This window comes from Anomalospiza imberbis, chromosome 4 (genome assembly GCF_031753505.1).
Source record: "Anomalospiza imberbis isolate Cuckoo-Finch-1a 21T00152 chromosome 4, ASM3175350v1, whole genome shotgun sequence".
Classification (NCBI taxonomy): Eukaryota; Metazoa; Chordata; class Aves; order Passeriformes; family Viduidae; genus Anomalospiza; species Anomalospiza imberbis.
Window position 1 is genome coordinate 21,097,294 of NC_089684.1, and position 20,579 is coordinate 21,117,872.

Here is a 20,579-nt window from a genome sequence, read left to right on the forward strand (position 1 = left end):
ATGTCTGGACTATGCTCCAGTGATTTTTTTTTTCATTTTTTTAACACTGATGCTTGACTTCTGACTGTCAAATAAAATTAACCTGGAACACAATCCTTGGTAAAGATGTGTCCCCATTGCAATGCTCTTGATACTCAGGAGAAGCTGATAACTAATCCTGACATGGACTTTGGTTTTTTTTTTGGTTTTTTTTTTTTTTTTCTTAGATGGTTATGGAGCAAGGGAACTGGCTTGTAGGTGGAGATCTACAGGTCCTTGATCGTATTTATTGGAATGATGGACTTGATCAATACCGCCTCACTCCAGCTGAACTAAGGCAGAAATTCAAGGAAATGAATGCCGGTGAGTAAATTTTTTTTGCTTGCTTTCTTTCTGCAAAGACTTATCCAAATGTCTGCTGCCACCACTGTGGCTGGCATTGTTTCAAGGATGAAAATTTTGAGTGCTCTGGTAGGTGGCATTCTTTGCTTTTAATAGTAATAATTTTTATGATCTCACACATTGCATTGCATAAATACATAACAGAAGCTGGTAGTGCCTGAATTTTATCTTTCCATGCACTGTAGACATGTGGGTAGTGTGAGAAGAGATAATGTTAAAATGTGGTAAGATGTGATTTAAAGATCATGTTTGGCCAAAACTACAGAGGTATGGTTGAATGCTGAGCTTTCATGCTCTGCTATTTTTAAGTCTGTTGCACGCTGCTTCTGGGAACAAGGCTTATGAAAGTAGTGCAGGTGCCAAGTTTCTTTACAGCACAAGAAATAAACCATTTTTTTTTTTCACAAAAGTGGCTGGGTTAGGCAGATAAGTAAGAGGCTGAGGAATGTCATAAAGCAGAGAGCAAACATGCTGGCAGGCAGCTGCACTTGTAAATGTGAGGAGAGAGATTATCATTGAGAATGTAAAGCACAACTGGTCCTGAGCTCCTGTCGTTGTTCTGTGTGGTCGGTAGGTTCTGTGTAGGAGCCATATATCAGTCCTGCAATATCAGTCTTTTGGTTAACTTCTAAACAAACATATATTTGAGATCTAAACTATCCCTGTTCTCTAGGTTTCGTTGGTTCCATATTGGAAAATCTCTCGTTACAGTGATTTTGCTGTCTTGCAGGGTAGTTTAGTTCATTGGAATTTGCAGGAGACAGAAATCCTGGTTGTGGCGGGATTTTTCATTGAAGGGTTTGTAATACTCTGGAATAGCAGTTAGTCTTGCTCTGTTCTTACCGTGCTTAAAATCTACCAAACTAAGGTGAAGAATACTTAGTAAGGAACATTAAATCCCCTTTTATTAGTTTTGTTCCAAACGGGTCCATTTGTTCTCTTGATGATATATTTAGCCTTTAAGATAAGTAGAATAGTTTTATTTCCTATTAGAATGTAATACCCTTATGCAAGTGAAAAATCCAAATAGAAGTTTATAGCTCTTGGAGAAACTAGAATAATTCTGCAGAAAATTCAGAAGTTAACTGGGGTTTTTTTTGGTATGGTTGTTTTTTATTAGTTTTGCTTATTAAGTACAGTGATTTTGTGATAATTGATAATTCATTAATGACCTGTGAGCACTGCTATTACATTTGTTTAATAGAGCTTAGAGGAAAGCATATGCTGAAGATTTTTCTGTGGCTGTACAACTACTGATAAAATAACTTGCTTTCCTTATATCTTTTATATTGTTTTTTTCCTCCACAGATGCTGTCTTTGCATTCCAGTTACGCAACCCAGTGCACAACGGGCACGCTCTTTTAATGCAGGATACTCATAAGCAGCTTCTGGAACGTGGCTACCGGCGCCCGGTTTTGCTCTTGCACCCCCTTGGAGGCTGGACGAAGGAGGATGATGTTCCTCTTATGTGGCGCATGAAGCAGCATGCTGCGGTACTGGAGGAGGGAATCTTGAATCCAGAAACAACAGTGGTAGCTATATTCCCTTCCCCCATGATGTATGCAGGACCAACTGAGGTAAATACATCAAGAGTTTAAAGTAAATCAAAACCCTTGTGGTGGTGCACTAAAATATTTTGTGCTACATCTGATGTTTGTGTGTTGCGTTGTTTTAATGGAGGGACAGAGGAGACTGATTTGGCTTGGGAAAGCGGATTATCAAGTCTCTGTCACCAAACAAAACATTCTCTTCTGAAAAAACTTCTGTACTGGAGGATTTTGCTGGAAATGGTGGGAGAAAATATTAAGTTTGTAGGTTCCTTTCCTTACAGCTACAAGGATATAATAATAATTTAATCCTTCCTCCGTTTTTTACGGTGTTTTTCAGAAGGAATTAAAAGATCTGTTAACATAACGAGTGATTGTCCTGAATGTTAAAATACTTAAGTTTTATGATTGTTAAGCAAGAAGTTTGTATGTTGGAGGGGCATTCACATATTAAGAAAAAAGCAGTCTTTTTATTTTTTGGCAAACTTAATTCAGAGAGAATCGTTTCAAGGATTTTGTATGAAATAGTTCTTTGGTAACACTTTATTTAGGAGGCAGGTCTTGGGTTGGAGTCCCTAGAGATTTGTGGGAGGCAGCAGAAAGAATAAATGTTCTCAGTTGAGGACAATTGCTTGAGGGGATATTGATTCTCCATCTCATTCCTTTTTTTTTTTTTTCCTTCTTTTTTTTGTCCTCCTTGCTTGCCTCCACCTTGACTCACAGGAAGTTCAAATTCTGACCAGGCTCCAAGGTTGACTCTGGGGTAGCTTTTTTCAGAGATAGGGGATCTTTCTAGTGAAGTTAAATTAGGCAGATGCCGCTTATTTTCTGCTGGCCAGTTGACTGGTCAAACAGAGCTTCCACTGCCTTTCAGTCCAGAGAAAAAACTGCAGTCCAGATCTTGCTGAGGCATGTGGGTTCATGTGGGGAGTCTTCTGCTGCTCTCCATAGGCCTTTTGTGAGAATTAACAGCAATCTTCTACCTCATTCTTGTATGTGTGAGGAGAAACAAAATCCGCATTCCTTATTCTGAACAGGATAAAATTTTTCTCCTCCTATGACCTATGAGGTCATTTCCAGTGACCTCAGAGTTCGCCTGACAATAATGTTTGTTCAAGTAATAAGAGAGATTCTTTCTTTAATAATTTTCCATAGGTTATTTAAAAGTCGTTGGTACTAGATCTGTTTCTGTAGCACAGGTGCTTTACAGAAGAACAAGCAGCTGGTAATATGGTTATCTGCAGGTTATCTATCCAGTCTGTAAAAATCCTAATGGACAAGTCTAATAAATATCAGTTGAGCATTTTTTGTGTTTTTAACATTCCTGAAAAGTGCCTTGGAAGAAGCAGTTCTATAAGGCAAAGCTGTATCAAAATGCAATAAATTCACCTGCTTAGGAAAGTTAATCTATTACAAGCATTCGTGTGCAGTGTGCACCTAGTTTGTGTCCTTCGGGTTTTAATGTTCATGCAGACAAACTCTTAGTTCTGCCTTGAACAGCATCCTTGCCACAAGTCGAAAATGCTGAACATGGGTGGTTTTTCATTCTGAATGTGTAGGTGGTGCTGAAGTAATTTTCTGAGTACCTACTGTGCAGACAAAATGGGGATAGTATGTTTTAGCTGTAAGTTTTATGGTGATCAGCTTACCTGGTTCTTTATTATGTTGTGGCTCCATCGTAAAAGTCACAGGGAGTGACTGTCAGCAGCTCTGACTAAGGAGAACATAGTAGTTACAGAGTGCATGCCCATTTTGAGAGCTGAAGTTTTGGAGCATTTTCTTCTGTTAATTGTTTTTCCTGTCTCTGTTTTAGGTTCAGTGGCACTGCAGATCACGGATGGTTGCAGGAGCTAACTTCTACATTGTAGGCCGAGATCCAGCAGGGATGCCACACCCTGACACTGGGAAAGATCTGTATGAACCAACCCATGGTGCCAAAGTGCTCACAATGGCTCCAGGCCTCCGAGCACTGGAAATTGTACCCTTCAGGGTTGCAGCCTATAATAAAAAAAAGAAGTGCATGGATTATTATGACTCTGATCAGTAAGTTGTATTTTCATTTTAGGAAAATTTTGAGCAATAGCTGCCTCTTACCCCGACCACATTAAAAAATGTTTATAATTAAATTCATATTGCTCAAATAGGGCAACTTAGATGTGTTTTAGATCTATGTAGCTTTTAGACAAATGTAGCTTGAATTCAGCATGGTTTGGTTCACAGTGCAACTACCTGACCTAACTTTAGCTGCCATGTGAAGACTCCCCAGGTACTGGGATTTCTCTAGTTCTGAAACATAATGGCACAGATTGGTAAATCCAGAGAAAGATATTATTATTTATTATAATGGTAAGATTAACTTTCTGCTGCTTTGGCTTTCTAAATAAGCTTCTCAGGTGTCAGGTGTGCATCAGATAGGAGGGAAGAGATGCAGGGAGAGTGTGAGGCATGGAAAAGAAAGTGGACAAGATGGGGTGACAATTAGCTATTTATTTTCTGTTAGTAATAAAGCACAATGATGCCCTAAGAATAGTCTATGTCCCAGGGTTTTCAGCTGTTTTTGTTTTGTTTGGTTTTTTTTAAATCCAATTACGGAACAATTCATTTCACCTTCTGTATGCATATTTCAATGTTATTTTTCCTTTGTGTGGGATAGCAGTGTCCAAAACTTAGTGTATGTGTTTCTCTGATGACAATGAATGATACTGGCAAGATGACTTGACATTTTAATTTAATCCTCTTTATTCAGATTATTGAAATGTACTTTTGGTTTACATCAAACTGCAGCTAAAGTTGGTAATGAAATCTAAATTTCTCTGGACAACCTGTTCCAGTGCTTCACCACCTTCACAGGAATGACTTTCTTCCTAATATCTAATTTAAACCTACATTCTTTCACTTTGAAGTCTTTCCTCCTTCTCCTATCACTACAGGCCCTTGCAAAAAGTTCCTCTCCAGCTCTCTTGTAACTTCCCTTAGGAACGCGAAGGTGCTATAAGGTCTCCCTGGAGCCTTCTCTTCTACAGACTAAACAACTCCAACACACTCAGCCTGTCTGCAGAGGAGAGGTGCTCCAGCTCTCTAATCAAATTTTTTGCCCTCCTCTGGACTCACTCCATCAGATCCATGGACTTTCTATGTTGAGGTCCATAGGTTTGGATGCAGTACTCCAGGTGGGCTGTCACAAGAGTGGGGTAGAGGGGAAGAATCAACTTCCTGGACCTGCTGGTCATGCTTCAATACAGAAAGATCAAAGTGAAGTAGTTTTATTGGTATGTCAATTTTTACTAAATTAGAATAGTAAGGGAGTAGCAATGTGACAGGCCAAAATTCAGAATATTGATTCTCTGATCATCAAGACTGTACTCTTAGCGGGAGAGATGTGATTTGAATCAAGGCAAGTAAAATTATACCTCTGTCATTAACCTTAGTAAGTGATTAAAAAAACCTCAAACAACTCTTTGAGATTTTTTTATGAAAAGCAGTGGGAACAGATTTTGCCTTCTGCCACAGTCTGCATTATGTGCACCCTTTTATCCTTTCACTGTGTCTATGAGGCCTTGGTTTGGGGCACTTTTTCCCCTGGTTCTATAACTGTCATGGAAAAAAAGCCATGCTGCCACTAATGTGCAGTTCTGCCCTGGTGCTGTAGGGATGTAAGCCCATTTGTTTTGTCCTCCTCTGGATACTGTTTGCAGATGGATTGGTGTGTGGCAGCAATCCTCTAGATGGCAATGCGGACACGTGGAGGCTCCCATCACTGCTCCTGCCTGCCAGACGGAGCACTGTGGTAGGCTCCAGACAGAGTTAGAGCCTGGGTGGGTGCAGCTGGCTGCCTTTCAAGATAGTCTGTGTAATGCTGAAAATGTGGCAGACTCCTGGACCATGTGGTGTTTGACTCTGCAAGGAGGATGGCAGGGAAGAGAGGATTGCCTGGAAACATTAGATGATCAGTACTGGTGGAAGACCCTTGGATGTGAAATAGTGATGTCTGTGGAAATATTTCCTGAGCTCACTTGGTGAAAAACACAGCATGAAAATGTGCCGTGACTTGTTTTAGTAAAGGGTAATTTGGTATCTCTTGCACCTTTTTCAGTTTTCTGAGGCTTAGACACTTGACAGCCAACTAGACAATTCTAGAATTTACAACACTAATGAATGTATGAAAGGTTGTGGCAAGGGAGTTTCCCTTGGTCTGACCTATAGACGGCCATGTGTCTTAGCTGCTGGGTATAGTTATTCTTACCCTGTGTGGTCATATCTTCTGTTCTTTCAGGCCTCCTGGACTCCTGTGTTTGGGAAGGTGCTTGTGAGAAGCCATAGTAGAGCCCATCTGCTACCTTGAGTGTCTCTGTAGTTTGGTAGAGTCACACCTACACCTGGCTTGGCAGCAAAGACATGCAGAAGTTATTGCAGTTGGGCTCTTTGCTGCTATTACCTTTTGGCTTCTGAGAGAAGTCCTAACACGAGGATGGTGGTAGATGAATCTTTGGCTCATGGTGAGAGCTTACCAAAAGCTTGGTCCAGCTGCCAGAGGGATATCTGAAAAGCTGTGGCTGCAGAATTAGCAGTGGCAGAGAGTTGCTTTGCTCAGTTTTTATGAGAAAGGTGTAATGCTTACTGATAGCATTCCTTGTATGCCTGTGGGGGTGGGTGTTCAGAGGCTGGGTCACCACTGGTGAGCTGCCTACAGTAAGGTGCTGGGCAACTGTGTGAGACCAAGCTGTGCCTGAGCTGCTCATGACCTTGCTGAGAAGCACCAAAAAGCCTACAGTGACCCTGCCTCCAAATCAGTACCAAAGGCCCTCACTTCTCTGGTATGCTGTCTGTGATTCCAAGAGGTTGTTGTGCTTAAGGTCTTCTGCTCCCAAAGATGACCATACAAGCACAGTTTTGTGGAATTGGTATAGAAGGTCAGTTTGTTTCTCACTTCTGTTAGTACCCTCCAGAACTTGTGCTGCTCTTGGAGATTTTCAGTTGACCCAGTACATGCCTGGGACCAGTCTGGAGTCTGCTGACTTGGTATGCAGGACCTCATGCTGCTGGTTAACAGTGCTGAGCTGCTGTGCTGCTGCGTGGGAGCTGAAGTCACTTGGCCCCTGTTAGTAAGGAAAGGCAGAAATATCTTTAACTTTTAGACATTGTTTAAATTGTTTAAATAAACTTACCCTTTAGAACATTAAGACATATGAACAGCCAATGACTTGGAATTATTTTCATGTTTTACCTCATGAAGCCAGTACAATTTAAAATTTCTTGGATGTCTTAGAACTAGGTTTAGCACCTCATGAAACTGAGCTCTTGAAACTTATTTTTTGAAAAACAATTTATCTGAAACTTAGATCTAGGAGAGTGATTTGAGGAATGCATTTGAAGTGATGTATAGCAGCACAGGTAGAGCTAATTTCATTTTCTTGTCCCTTTGGTCAAAATGAGGATAATAAAAAATTGCCATTTTTGCTGTTGTTCAAATCCTAAGTTTGTGTGGGAAACTTGAGCGTTTCCACTTGCATAGAGTTCTGAATTAATGCATATAAAAGCTAGAATGAATATTGTTACAGTCCTTATCAAAGTTTTTGCACTTTTAGATTTCATAAGATTCTTGATCTATAATTTAATATATCCAAATGTGTTTTGGAAAAGTTTATAGTAAGAACTCTACTTATAATGGAGTAATTAAAAATGAATATCTGACCTGGTAGAGTGAAGTGTAAAGAAAACAACCAAAGAACCAAGAAACCAACAAATAACACCACTACCCACCCCCCTGCCCCCAAAACAGTTTACCCAATGCTGAAATTCCTTCCAAAAACCAGTTAGTGTGCTTCTTCAGCCAAAAAGGCCTCACAAGTTACCACAGACAAGTGTAATTTGGGATTAGTGGCTTAATAATAGAAGCTGGTTTTGTGAGCAGAGATTCCCAATTCTTTATGGAAGATCAGTCCTATAAAATGCAGCCACAGACTGCTGCTGAGAAAAAAACTCAATTAAGAAAGGAAATTAGTCTGGCAATTAAAAAAGCCACAGCAGTGTCTGGAATTAAATTACTTTTTTTTTTTTCCTTGAAAAAAAAAACATAGAGAACTTTTTTGGCTGAAAGAAACCCATAAGTAAGGTGACTGGAGCAGATTGTTCCTGCTATCTATAAAATGTAAATGAAGCATGGGTATCTGTGAAGAAGATAGATTTTAACTTTATATATTTTTTCCCAGGACCTGTAATATGGTTGTCATTACTGCTTTAATACTATAAAATCATACTTATAGGAGAGCTGTTCCAACTAAGTACATACTGTTCTCAAATTTGTTTTTTAAAGTGATAGTAAGAGGCTGAGATAAGCACACTTGACTGTTCTCCTTAATTTAGTTATGTGAAATATGATTATTTAATTACCATTAGTACATAATGTAGGATATGCTGAAACTCTGCATCAGGAGACTTAAACCCTCCTGCCAGTCAGAAAGGAAGCAGGAAAGGATTTGCTTTGCATATGTTGATATTAATCACAATATTGTGTTCTAATTTCACAAACAGTTTCTTCCTGGCTGGTTGGGATTTGAACCTAGCTGGCACTAGCTGGTTCATTCAGCATCATGGGACATTCATTCCCAAGGCAGGATGACTGCCTGTAAGAGTTACACTGTAAGTCATGACTTGATGCTACAGAGGCAAGTTTTAATTCAGAGAAAGTCTTTCTAAAAAGGGTTTAAGGTTAGAATTGGACCCCGGATAAGGAGGCTGTGATTTGTCCCAGAAATTAGTCCTAAGTCTGCCAGCTGAGTAGAACATCACAGCTGTTTTGAAGACAGACCAGGGTGAAAAAGTCATGTTATTGTTTTGTTTCCCTATTGTTCTATTTGCCTAAAAAAAAAGGGGCAAACCTGTGAAGGAACGGTCTGTGCTTTTATAATGAATCTTGTATTTAGGAGTAATTCTTTAAGACCTTGAGAGCACCAGACATTCTCCACAGAGAATGGGAATTCCTAGAAGATGATTTGCAGGGTGCTAAATACCTAAGAGGAGGTCAGGGTTCCCAAGATTATAGCTGATCTTTAGTGTTCCCAGGTGAAAAATCTACTATGTAATGTGGTCTATACTTAGATTAAATTGGTAGGGAGTAATGCTGAAGCAGAAGAAATGTTCTCTCCAGTTATAGTATCAATGCACTGTATTGACACCTCAGAGGTACAGCACGGGAGGTTTCCTGTAGGCCTGTGGCAGTCACTTCCTACTTGCAAACTAATGTCCTCCTTGTTTTCTCACAGAACATGTAAGATCTCTGAAATCCCTGTCCTCCATAAGTAAGAAAATTTCATAGTGTGTGTAGGTATGTTTTTTTCCACACTGTGAGTGTAGTAAAGTTCTAGGATGCTATGGCACAGAGCAAATACCAGTCCTCAGTGTGAAATGTTCCAGGAGTGTTTTTCTGTTGACAAATTTTTGTTGTGGTTTTATTTCTGCCTTCTTTTCCTCTTTCTTTTTAGAGAATGCTTTTAATTGCCGTGGCACAAAGTATTGTGTTAGTACCAGTCAAACTCAATTGGCAGTAAAAGGTCAAATCAATGTTACAAGTATTTAGTAGCATCCAGTGTGGCTAAAAGAAAGCTGATTCCAGCAGCTACTGAGTAAAATTTTCAAAGGCACTTAAATGCCATACTCAGAAAAGGCTTGTAGTAACTTTCATTGAGGGTAATTTCAAATCTGACTGGAATGGAATTTGAATGGCTTTGGCATTTAAATTTTATAGCATCTTTAATAGTCAAATGTTTCCCCCTCTCATATTCCACTCAGGTCTACCTTATATAGAGGACCTTAACATCCTCAAAATTCACTCTGCGTGAAATTACTTGGTGACTCCTTTTACTATCTCCTTCTACTAAAGCAAATGACTCATACTGATGTGCTTTGTTTCAAAATGCTTGTGAGTGACATCATGGCACAGTGGTCACTGTACTGATAAGGTTTTTCTCCGTAGTAGGAATCTCAGTTTCTGACATTTTATTGGAAGTTGTAAATGCAGTAATTTTTTTAAAAGGCAAAAAATACTGTCTTGTGTATATATTGCCAAGGCTCCATTTGAGTTACTTTAGCAATTACTAATTTAAGTAATTTTTTTAAAAGAAAAACCCTGTCAAAATAGACCTTCAGGATAATGTGAGGACATCATTAGTACTTTTTAAATTTTTAATAGTATTTTGGAAACATTTCTAGAAATATTATGACATGCTATGTACTATGCTTCTGATATGATGCTCACTCACTTTTTTTCTTCCATTTTAAAATAATTTCTGTAGATCTCCTTAGCTTCGTATTTCTCTCTTCCTTGGTATCTCTGCTTCTTACTTGTTTTTTGTGCAACTAGGGATAAGAAGCAGCTAAAGCAGTTGTATGTGTTATTCAAGCAAACTTCTATGACATATCTAAATGTAGTAGTTTAGTAGCATTATTTCACTACGACGGTATGGGACAAAGTTGAGTGCTTTTCTGAAAACTTAAGAAACAAGAGGGAATAAAGCCCCTTTCTTTTTTAAATGCTCCAACTTTTGTGTGGAGAAAACACACATTGAGAAACTTCATAGTACTTGCTTTACTTTTCTCTTCCTGGTCATCTGAAGACTTGGTATTTTTTTGACATAATTAATCAGATTTATCAATTCCCCACGTATATTTTATAAAAATAGGTCTTTGCAAAGAACTCAAGTTGCCTTAAGCAGTGTTAGCGAACAGCAGACATCTCTCTGGTAAGGAATAAAATTTTCAGATGTTATAAATAGCAGTGCAAACTTTCCCATGGAGCTACATCAAGTTTAAATTTTCATTTTTATTTAATTTATATTTTGCTGGAGTAAAGTACAGTAGGGTTTTTTTTGTCTTGTGACACTTCAGGAACCCACAGTCCCAAAGTTAGAGCAACAAGAAAAGAGCATGTATGACAGTGCTGGTGTGTAAATGTATACAGTCCAAATCAAAAAGTTATGGGGCTAGTGTTGTTGTGAAAGGGAACTGAGGAATGCTTTCTGCATCTTGCTGACTTCCATACCCTACTGTGCATAGACCAGTACTTAGAGCCAAGTTCTGCCCTCTGATGTGCACACTTGGCTCCTGTTTCTGTCTAAGGCATGTACATCTGAGATCAATACTTGGTTTTTATTTCAAACAGACAAGTAAAGAATGAATAATGCATGCATGTTGCAAATTGAGTGAATGGCATAAGTAAAATTGCATATTTAATTTAGAAATACGTATTTTTTTTCCCTTGGAACATTTGATAGAACTCTGGCATTCTTGTCTTGCTTCTACCATTTCAGTCCTGTGAGGAATAATTTAATTCGTTTAGCTTTTGCTGCTTATGACCACATACCTGAGAAGTTAATAATAATTTAGATTCTTACGTTAATAATGGTAAACAATCTGTGTTCAGTTTTGCATTTGTCCAACTGAATTTTGTTTTTTAGGAGAAAGGTATCTTTAGGGGAGGGTATTTTTATTTTTCCATTGCTTTTCTTTTGAACTGTATATGCCACGTTATTGATATGCATAAATATGTATATGTGTGCTCAGGGTCTTGCAATGGCACAGCTGGGAAGCTTGCCTGTAGATTCTGAGGCTTTTACTTTCTCTCTTCTCCAAACAGTCCCTCACTAAGATGTTATGCAAATTTTTTTTACACATTCTCTAGTGGCTCTGAAATTACTTTCTTGAACCCGCACAAGAACATTCAACCAGCCCATCAGGCTGGTCTCCTGCCCTGGCAAGGGAAGATGTAAATCAGGATGGATGCTGTTGCCTTAGCAGAGGGCTCCGACAGTAGGTAGAGTAGATGGTTCTCCTTCAACAGGAGTTTGTTTCCTCACAGAGAGCAAGCCAGGCTCAATGGAAGCATAGACTGAATTCAGTCCACAGTGGCTCAGTTGCACCACGCTGCTGAAACCTCAGGAGTTACCAAAGCTGAACATTTTAGAGGATGTATATTCCTGAGATTTACTGCCATTGCTGGCCTTGAAATGACACCTGCTATACAACATTATACTCCCAAGAAAAAATGTGTGAAGTATTAAGAAAGTAGAAGGAATATGAGCAACTTTGCCTGCTTTTAAAGTATGTTCTTCTTTCCCTTCCTTTTCCTCCACCCCTACTCTCTCAGCCATGAAGACTTTGATTTTATATCGGGGACCCGCATGCGCAGGCTGGCTCGAGAAGGACAAAACCCGCCGGAAGGCTTCATGGCTCCCAAGGCTTGGACTGTGCTGACAGAATACTACAAATCCTTGGAGAAGGCTTAGGCCTCTTATTAACTGCAGATCAACCTTTGACGCCTGATTTATTTACGAGAAGGGGACCACACAGTCACCATTCATGTTGCTTTGTTGTGGTGTCTGTCAGGAAGTTCTCTGAAAACAGACTCTTTCTTCCTAACTTAGCATCATTCTTTGCCTGCCCTTATGGATTCTATTATGTCCTGGCACCTAACTAGCTGCTGGTTTTAATGTCTTCTCTTTTATTACAGTTAATATTCTTGCAGTAGGATTTTTAACTCCTGTATTTTTTTATATTTTACTGCCTCTGTCCTGAGTTCTGCAGCTGTTAAATAGATGCAGCTTTTTCATATGTTATTTAAGCTGCTGGGTAGTGTCTGGTTTTAGTAGTTTGTAGGAGAAAATGTAAGAGTTAATCCCTTAAGTATGGATAGATTATCTATAAATCAAAAAAGTAAAGAATGTTTCAAAATATTTGTTAAAAGTGTCTTCATCTTTATCTCATCATTATCATCTCCAGAAGCACTTGAAATTTATTTCTGGCTATATGTAATCAAAGAGCAGCAGGGTTTTTTTATGTAGCATAATTAAAATTTTGCTTTCTTTAATTTTGGCGTTTATTGAGTTGTACGTTGATTCTCTTCTGCTGTGGACCTGTAAAGATGGCCAAGTAATGAATAAAAGAAAATATCTAGTTTTCAGTTGTTAAATTCACATATTGTTTTTGTATATGCTTACTGCCATAGGTGTCAGTAGGGTATGTTTTATTTCATTTGATGTAACTTACTGTTTTGATTCCAGATATACTTAATCAGCCTACTACAACTTTTTTAAAAGCATGATAGCCCAAACTTAATTTAATGTTTAATTATTACAAGAAAAATAAAGAAAATACTTAGATTTTGACATTTCCTGTGGTAAAAATGCTTTTTTCAGATAATAATTTTCTGTCTATTTTTCTAGGTCTCCAAAGAGTAATCTTGTGAGTCAGCTTTGCTTGCTTTAAAGACAAAGCACATGTTCTTTTAGGATTCTTCAAAAATCATGAAGAAACATAAGAAATGAAAAGTAAAACACTTCTTCACATGTAAAGTAACACTAACCTATTGGTGTCTTTTCAAGCATTTGCAGGTAATCAGTGGAGCAATCATAACCTCTCCTAGCTAGAAACCACCTCATATCCTTGTCACAGAAACTTATATTTTCTTGTTAAACAGGGTATATAGCAAGAACCAGCTCAAAATTGTTGTTTGAATGTTGATACTGGATGACGCATGTGTTCATCTAGATTTTTCTTTTTGATGCCAGGAAGGTTGTGATGAGGGGACCTGTGTAATGAATGGGATGAATGCTACTTGTGGTCTTTGTTTACTTGTTCACAGTAGCATTTAAGACAAATTTTTTGAGACAGGCTTCCTCTCTTCTTCCTCTGTGTCTGAAGAGATGTAGAATGTATTTTTTAGTGGAATTCTTTCCTCTGATAGGCAGTAAGGTGGAATTGGGAAAAAATGAGAGGCTTGTTTCTCAGCACACCACAACAATTGCTTGAGACTGTGTTTTGGTAGTGTCAAGCTTATTTCTTCAGAATCACTAGGCAGATTTTCTTGAAACTTGGCTTTCTTTTCAGGTTATATCAATATATAGGATGTATAAAATCCCGAAGAAAGAATCTTTTCATCCATGTGCAGTTGTTCATGCAAAACTTCAGGTTTAACAATGAAGGTGAACTAGAGTTGTCAGCTGCTAAAATGGGATTATCTGTTGGAAGTTGCAGCTTGGACACTTTGCTGTCAGGTTTGATTCTTTTGCTAGCTATGATGAAAGATAATATTTTGACAGAATAGCAAACACAGGTGAATGTCTACAGAAGTTAATGTTTTTAAAATGCTATATGAAGCCTGGAAAATAAATGGGAATGATGAATGTGAATTTGAATCATCCTGTGAAGTGAATTTAGAATCAGGAATGCCTTCAAGCAGATTAATACACTGGTAACAAGCAGTTCTAATTTTCTAGAAGTAACCCATATTGTTGTTATAGTGCTTCTGCAAAGCATTTCTTGGAGGGCTCTGTATTAAAGAAGCTGCAGTCTTTTATGAACTTGAAGACACAGCATTCCCAGCATAATGCTAATTGGGAACAGGAGCATCCGATCAATTTATAGGCAGGACTTGCTCTATACAACAATATTTTCCTGTATTATGTGAGTTTTCACTGTAGAGTTCAAATTTTTCCTCCTGTCTGCAGCTTCCTTGTTTAAGGAAGCCATACTTACAAGAAAGGGCTATCCCACCAAAAATTTTTCTTTTGCCAGTGTCTCTTTAGCTTTTCCCTGACTTCTCTCAGTGGATACCATTATCAGTGGACAAGTCCTAACATTCTGCTTTCAGCAGTAGGCTCAGCTTCATTAAGGGTGCTATGGCATTAGAGGTACCTCTGAGACAGCAGTTGGGATTCTCCAGAGGCAGCAGCAGGACTAATGAGGCAAGGGTTGTTGCACCAAACAAGTGCCTTCCCACCTGCTCTGGCACCAAAGAGCAGTGACCTCAGGACATGAAACAGAAATAATGTGATCCATGGATCACTATGTGATCTCATATGAGGATAGGACCTATCCTCAGGATTACATTTGATCAATGTAAGCAGGACCTAATTTTTCATCTGGAAAAATAAAAAGCTACATTGTCTTACTTCTTCATTTCCTAAAACAATATTTTTTTTTTTAACTTGAAAAATACTCATATGTATGGGAATCATGAATCTAAGCAGTTGTATAGGTGTGTTGTTACAAAGAGCAACAAAATGAGACTTCCAAGCATGTAATCTTTCTAAAGGTTATTTAGCAGTCAAGAGGAGTTTTACTCTGTTCATTAAGATGAGAAATGTCAAAAAGTGTTACCCCTGCCTCATATTTTCTCCCTCTATACTGCTTTACCTTATAAATGGTTCTTTACCTGCTCCTGAGGATATTTTATGGCAATTATCCTTTACTTGTTGTACAGTCTCAAGATGATTATTCTTTTCCAAAGGATTATTCTGATGTATTGGGCATGTGAAAGTAGTAACACTCTTGATCGCTATGGCTGATACAAACATAGTCAGCTTTTCAAATTACAAGATGAACAAGCTAGGTGGAAATTACCAAATCTTAAAACTTAAAATAAATGATACACAATTACTATATCTCCTAGATGAAGTAAATCCTGCAGTACCCATAAGCAGCTTAAGAGAATGGAAAATTTTTCTGAAGGACCTCATAGCTGAGAATTCTTTTTTTTTTTCCTTTATGAGTTCTTTTATGCCATTTTTTGACTGACATGAATAGTCAGGGTAACTTTTCACATAAAGATCTACAGGTTGTGATGTAAAACTAGTAGATAAATGCTGAGGATGCTGACTTCTGTCTGATTTTTTTTTCTTTCAATAGGGAATCTGAGCATTAGGAATTCAGTAATGCATCAGAGATGCAAAATGGAGAATGCAGACTGGGTTCCAGCTTGTTTTTCAGATGCTGTTTGGAGCTAATCAAGCTTCTATATCTGGAATAATGCAGTAGAAATCGGGAGGGGAAAGAAATGTTAGGCTGTCCTGACATAGTAGTTGTGGAAATATACAAGGCTATGACCTGTGTAGTCAAGAATGTAATTTTTCTGAATTTGACCCTCTTGCATTTCATATTTTTTAATTTTAAAAAGTTTCATAAGTGGGTCATTCAAAGCATTAAACTTCCTGTCTTTCCATGCTAGAAAAAGAAGAAAAGTTACTTTGAACATCCTAAACAAATATTAATGGTGTAGTCCAGATTATTTTCACTTCATAACAGTTTAAAGGTGATAACCAGCATATTACAGCCTTTCCCTGTAAATGTTGGCAGCTTCAACAAGTGTGTGTGTGTGTGTGTGTGTGTGTGTGTGACTTTCAACATTCCTTTTATCTCTAGTCATGAACCTTAAAGTTACCATGCTAGGGATTGTAAGAACACAGAAACAAACCTCTCATCTCTGCTTCCCTGTGAGTCAGAAGTTCTGTTACTTCAACTATAGCACTATCTCCAAAGACAGGGAAAGGTAAAACTAATCCTTCACTTAATATGGGAGAATTGATAGGGAAAAAAGAAGATGGAAACTGGATCTTCATCTAACTTTGCATGTATGTCTATAGGAATGAGATTTAGAACGTTTTTGAGAAATGCTTGGAGATGGTATTCTACTCAAATCTGACGTAGAATCCCTTCCCCGTCACCTGTAAAACGGCAGGGACTTCAGCCTGGAGTGAGTTGGCCAAATTAAACACTGCAATGAAAGCAACTGAAAGCTCAGAATAAGTATTTTGTTTGTCTTACTGAATTGGTCTTTGAAACTTACCAAAATTCTTGATTTAAATGCTATTAAAGAGAAGAGTGACTATGGTTCCTTGTTTTTTTTTTCTTTTTCCTCATGCTTAGTTTTTTACAGATGGAGCTGAGAAGCTAGACTGATAAGGGGAAATTTAAAGCCTTCAATGGCCAATTTGATGTATATGAGAGTTTCTTGACAGCAGCCAAACAAGTGCCAGGTAAACATGTGATTTAAGGGGTGACTGTGCAGAGGTTTCTGCTCATTTGTGTTGTTTTTACCTTGAAGAAAGCCTGAGGGCTGGAATACCAGCACCTTTTTAAATTAGCTTTTTTATTCACAAAAAACGTTTTGAATATGAATATAGCTGGATTTTTACTAGGCTTTTGAAGTGTCCATTGAAGGGGTTTATTTATTTCTCCTTCAAGCTCTGTGTCTGTTCTTGTGAAATAATTTTTTTTTACCTGTATCCCTTTTCATTATTTAGTCTTTATTAAAATCACTTTTTTCTTCTCTATGGAGGTTATATATGCTTATGAGCCAGAATCATGCATTCAGTATTTCCAAACCTGTTTGCCCTAGAAACCTCATCTTGATATAATTTTGAAGTTGAGGGGGAAAGGCAACTACACTGAAAGCTAGAAAACACAACTTTAAAGCCACATCTGGAATTCTTAGACTGTTAGTGGCTCCAACTTTAAACAGAGAGTACAGAGATTTTATATGCCATAAAACTCAAGTAGCTTTGGATCCAGTATAAGAGTAGTCACCCGACTGTCATGTTAAAATCCATCTACACAATGCTTTGAAGAGTGATACCTGTCTATGTATAAAATGAGGAAAAAAATATCAGTTTCAGTATAAACTTTACTGGGCTGGAAATAGTGCCCAAATCTTGCTTTTATCCTCTGCAAGCAAAGCTGTTTTTTTCTGTGGAGTCCTATGTTCATCACTATAAATTTCATCCTATGAAAGGAATACAAATATTTTGGCCATATCAATTTTTTTTCATCTCATAGCAGCAGTTACGGTGCATGTAAAAAAAACCCCTTTCAGTCCAAGCTGTGAGTTTTTATATTTTGCTGAGCACCTGCAGATATCCAGGCTTTCTACATAAATGACTTGTGCCTGAATTGTTGTGGTGTGCTGTAATGATTGGTAGTAAAGTTCATTGCAACAGTTGCAATGAGAAAGATGAGAGACACCAGTATCCATGTGTTAATGTTCCCTGAACATTGTTGATACATTTTATGTATTATAAAACAAGACAAACTTTTCAGGACAAACCTACTGTTAACATGGAAGCATTTCTCTGGTGTCAACAGTGCTTCTTAGGGAATGAGAAATTATTTAGGCTTTTGTTTTATTAATTTGATTTCATTGACAGCTTTCTCAAAGACTTAAGTGGAAGCAGAAGAAACTCCTTTACCCTTGAAGATTGGGTTCAAATGAGCTGCCTGCTGTAGAATGGAAAACTGTAGTTGATTAGTCAATGGAAGGTTATTTGCAGGATTGCTCATGTGTTATTGAGTTCTGCCTTGTTTATAGTTCATCTACAACCTGTGAAAAACAATATTTAATGATTTTATTCAATTGTTTCCAGACAATGAAGACAATTATGAGGCAAATTAATGTTTAACTTTCCACTAGGAAAAAGTTTAGTATTATTACTGCATCCTAGTTTAAATATAAACTGTCTGAAAGATACAGTGTTGTAGTTACATAGCAAAAATTTCCTGTCATACTATGTGGCAGCAGTAAACATACCATTAGAGCCAACATCGTAAGTACATTGCAAAATGCTAAGTATTATTGACACTTCTTCATTAGAGACAGTTATTTATAACTCCTTTGTTTCTAATTTCTTCAAGGAAAAATACTTCCTCTTTCTGAAAACAAGATATGTGTATTCCTTACTTGGTAGTTAGAGAAGCTCAGAATAGCAGTGATTCTTTGTAGCTTTTCTGATTTGCTGTGAGTATTTTTAATACATGGACACTTCTGAGCTGTACCATGAAATGGATTTGCATAGAACATTTAAGTTTTACAGTTTTTCTACAGCTTTTAGTAATTATTTTTGGCTATTTTGCTTATTGTAGTTTGATCATTTTCCCTTCTGTATGAAATTGTCTTCTAAACATCAATCTCATGTAGAGATGTACAATCTCATGTAGAGAATTTTCGTCAACTATTAAAACAACTCTAACTCTTTCCTTTTTCATATTAGCCTTTGGTTCAGGGATTCATTCGTGTTGTGAGGATTTCTTGTCAAATACTTTATGGGCTGGAGAAAAGTGTATTTAAAGACAGTGATTTGGTGGTAGAGGATTCCAGGATAACCTTTTTCAAGCACTGACAATAAAAACCCACATCTTGTAACATGTGGTTTAACCCCAGCTGGCAACTAAGCCCCACACAGCTGCTCACTCACTCCCCCCATGTCTGGATGGGGGAGAGAATCAGAAGGGTAAAAGTGAGAAAATTTGTGTGTTGAGGTAAAGACAGTTTAATAGCTAAAGCAAAAGCCACACAAGCAAAGAAAACAAGGAATTCATTCACTGCTTCTTATGGGCAGGCAGGTGTTCAGCCATTCCCAGGAAAGCAGGGCTCCATCCTGTGTAATGGGTTCTTGTGAAGAAAACCACCATCACTGTGAATGTAAACCTCCTTCATTTCTCTTCCACTAGCTTTTTATGCTAAGCATGCTTCCATATGGTATAGGATATTCCTTGGATCAGATGGGGTCAGATGTCCTTGGCTGTGTCTGCTCACAGTTTTTTGTGCACCCCCTAACCTCCCTGCTGGTGGGGTGAGAGCAACCAGCACAACTTCAAAAGAATATTGTGCTTTTTCTATAATCACAATTAAGGTTCAAATGTAAATTTAAAGCAGCATGTTCTGCCTAAAACGTGCACATTTTTAATGTGATTGGAAAATTAAAAATAAATGTTCTGATTTATGCAAGTGTCCCTCCTTGATGGGGACCAATGTGTTTTCTCTCTCTTATTCAACCATTTGCATTGTCTTCAGTTTGAGAACTTGCTGAATGAGAATTGGCAAAGAACTGAAAATCCTGGTCAATCTAGACCAATCCTGCACTAGGCAGATTCAAACAAGCAAACTCATGTTTTTATTTGCATATAAATAATTGACTTTTTTCACCTGTGTGCAGTAATTCCTCATTTGAGATTTTCCTGTGTAACCATGTAAGTAATGAAAGAAAATTCAGCCTCTGTATGCTGGTTTGATTGTAGACCTTGAAGTTTTTGAAGATTGTAGAACTATATGTTTGTAGACCTTGAAGTTAGTGCTAAGGAAGTAAGTTATTATCCATTGGCTTTCTGACTTTAAATCTGGAAGATATATTTGATGTTCATCAGTGTGAATTTGAAGAAAGATCTGTCTGCCTGTGAAAAAATGGATCTGACTGTATTGAGAGCCTCCCAAGCTTCTCCTTTTCAGTCTGCAACAGAATGTTGGCCTACATAGAGCTTTTATTTTGACAGAAAAGGAGTGAGCCAGTGCTTTTTTAAAAATGTGACACAGTTGGGTTTTCCAAAGAAACAGACTTATCTTAAGAAGCCAAATAAAGACAAAAATGCAGCTTACAAAATGATCAGTACAAATTAAAGAAGGTCTGCCCACTAAAACCCAGAGTTTTGTGACTGTGTATACTCCCCAGGGAGCCTACCACTAATGTCAAGAATTACAGCATTAAAGAGGATTTTTTGCAGTATGAATTTATTATGCATTTCGTGATTCCTGTGGAATTTTCAATGTCTGCTCCATCTCTGCGTGCAGTTTAAACGAAATGTCGTACATTCACACAATATTGTAACAGCGTACATTCCCCTCTTGAATCTTTTTCTTCTTCTCTCCTAAGATACTATCATTGTTTCAGGCTGAAAATTTTCTCAGCTTGGGTGTTCTGAGGGAAACATCGCAATTTAAAAGGGAACTCATGCAGTTTCATCAGTCAGCTGTAGAAACAGAGAGAAAGAACTGGAGAGTGTTCTATGGCAATGGAGTTTCTGATGTTGGGCAGGGTCAATATAAAAGGAACT

The 20,579-nt window shown here is 37.9% G+C and overlaps 1 protein-coding gene across 2 annotated transcripts in view; it reads left to right on the forward strand.

The window, feature by feature from the left end:
• The window catches only part of PAPSS1 (3'-phosphoadenosine 5'-phosphosulfate synthase 1), a 51,349-nt gene extending 38,268 nt beyond the window's left edge, over positions 1-13,081 (forward strand). For both annotated transcript variants that reach the window (XM_068187420.1, XM_068187419.1), the window contains exons 9-12: positions 207-342; positions 1,690-1,958; positions 3,742-3,971; positions 12,070-13,081. In XM_068187420.1, coding sequence (XP_068043521.1) covers positions 207-342; positions 1,690-1,958; positions 3,742-3,971; positions 12,070-12,208 — 774 coding nt within the window. In that variant the 3' untranslated portion in view covers positions 12,209-13,081. The remainder of the gene's footprint in view (positions 1-206; positions 343-1,689; positions 1,959-3,741; positions 3,972-12,069) is intronic.
• The last annotated feature ends 7,498 nt before the right edge of the window (positions 13,082-20,579 follow it).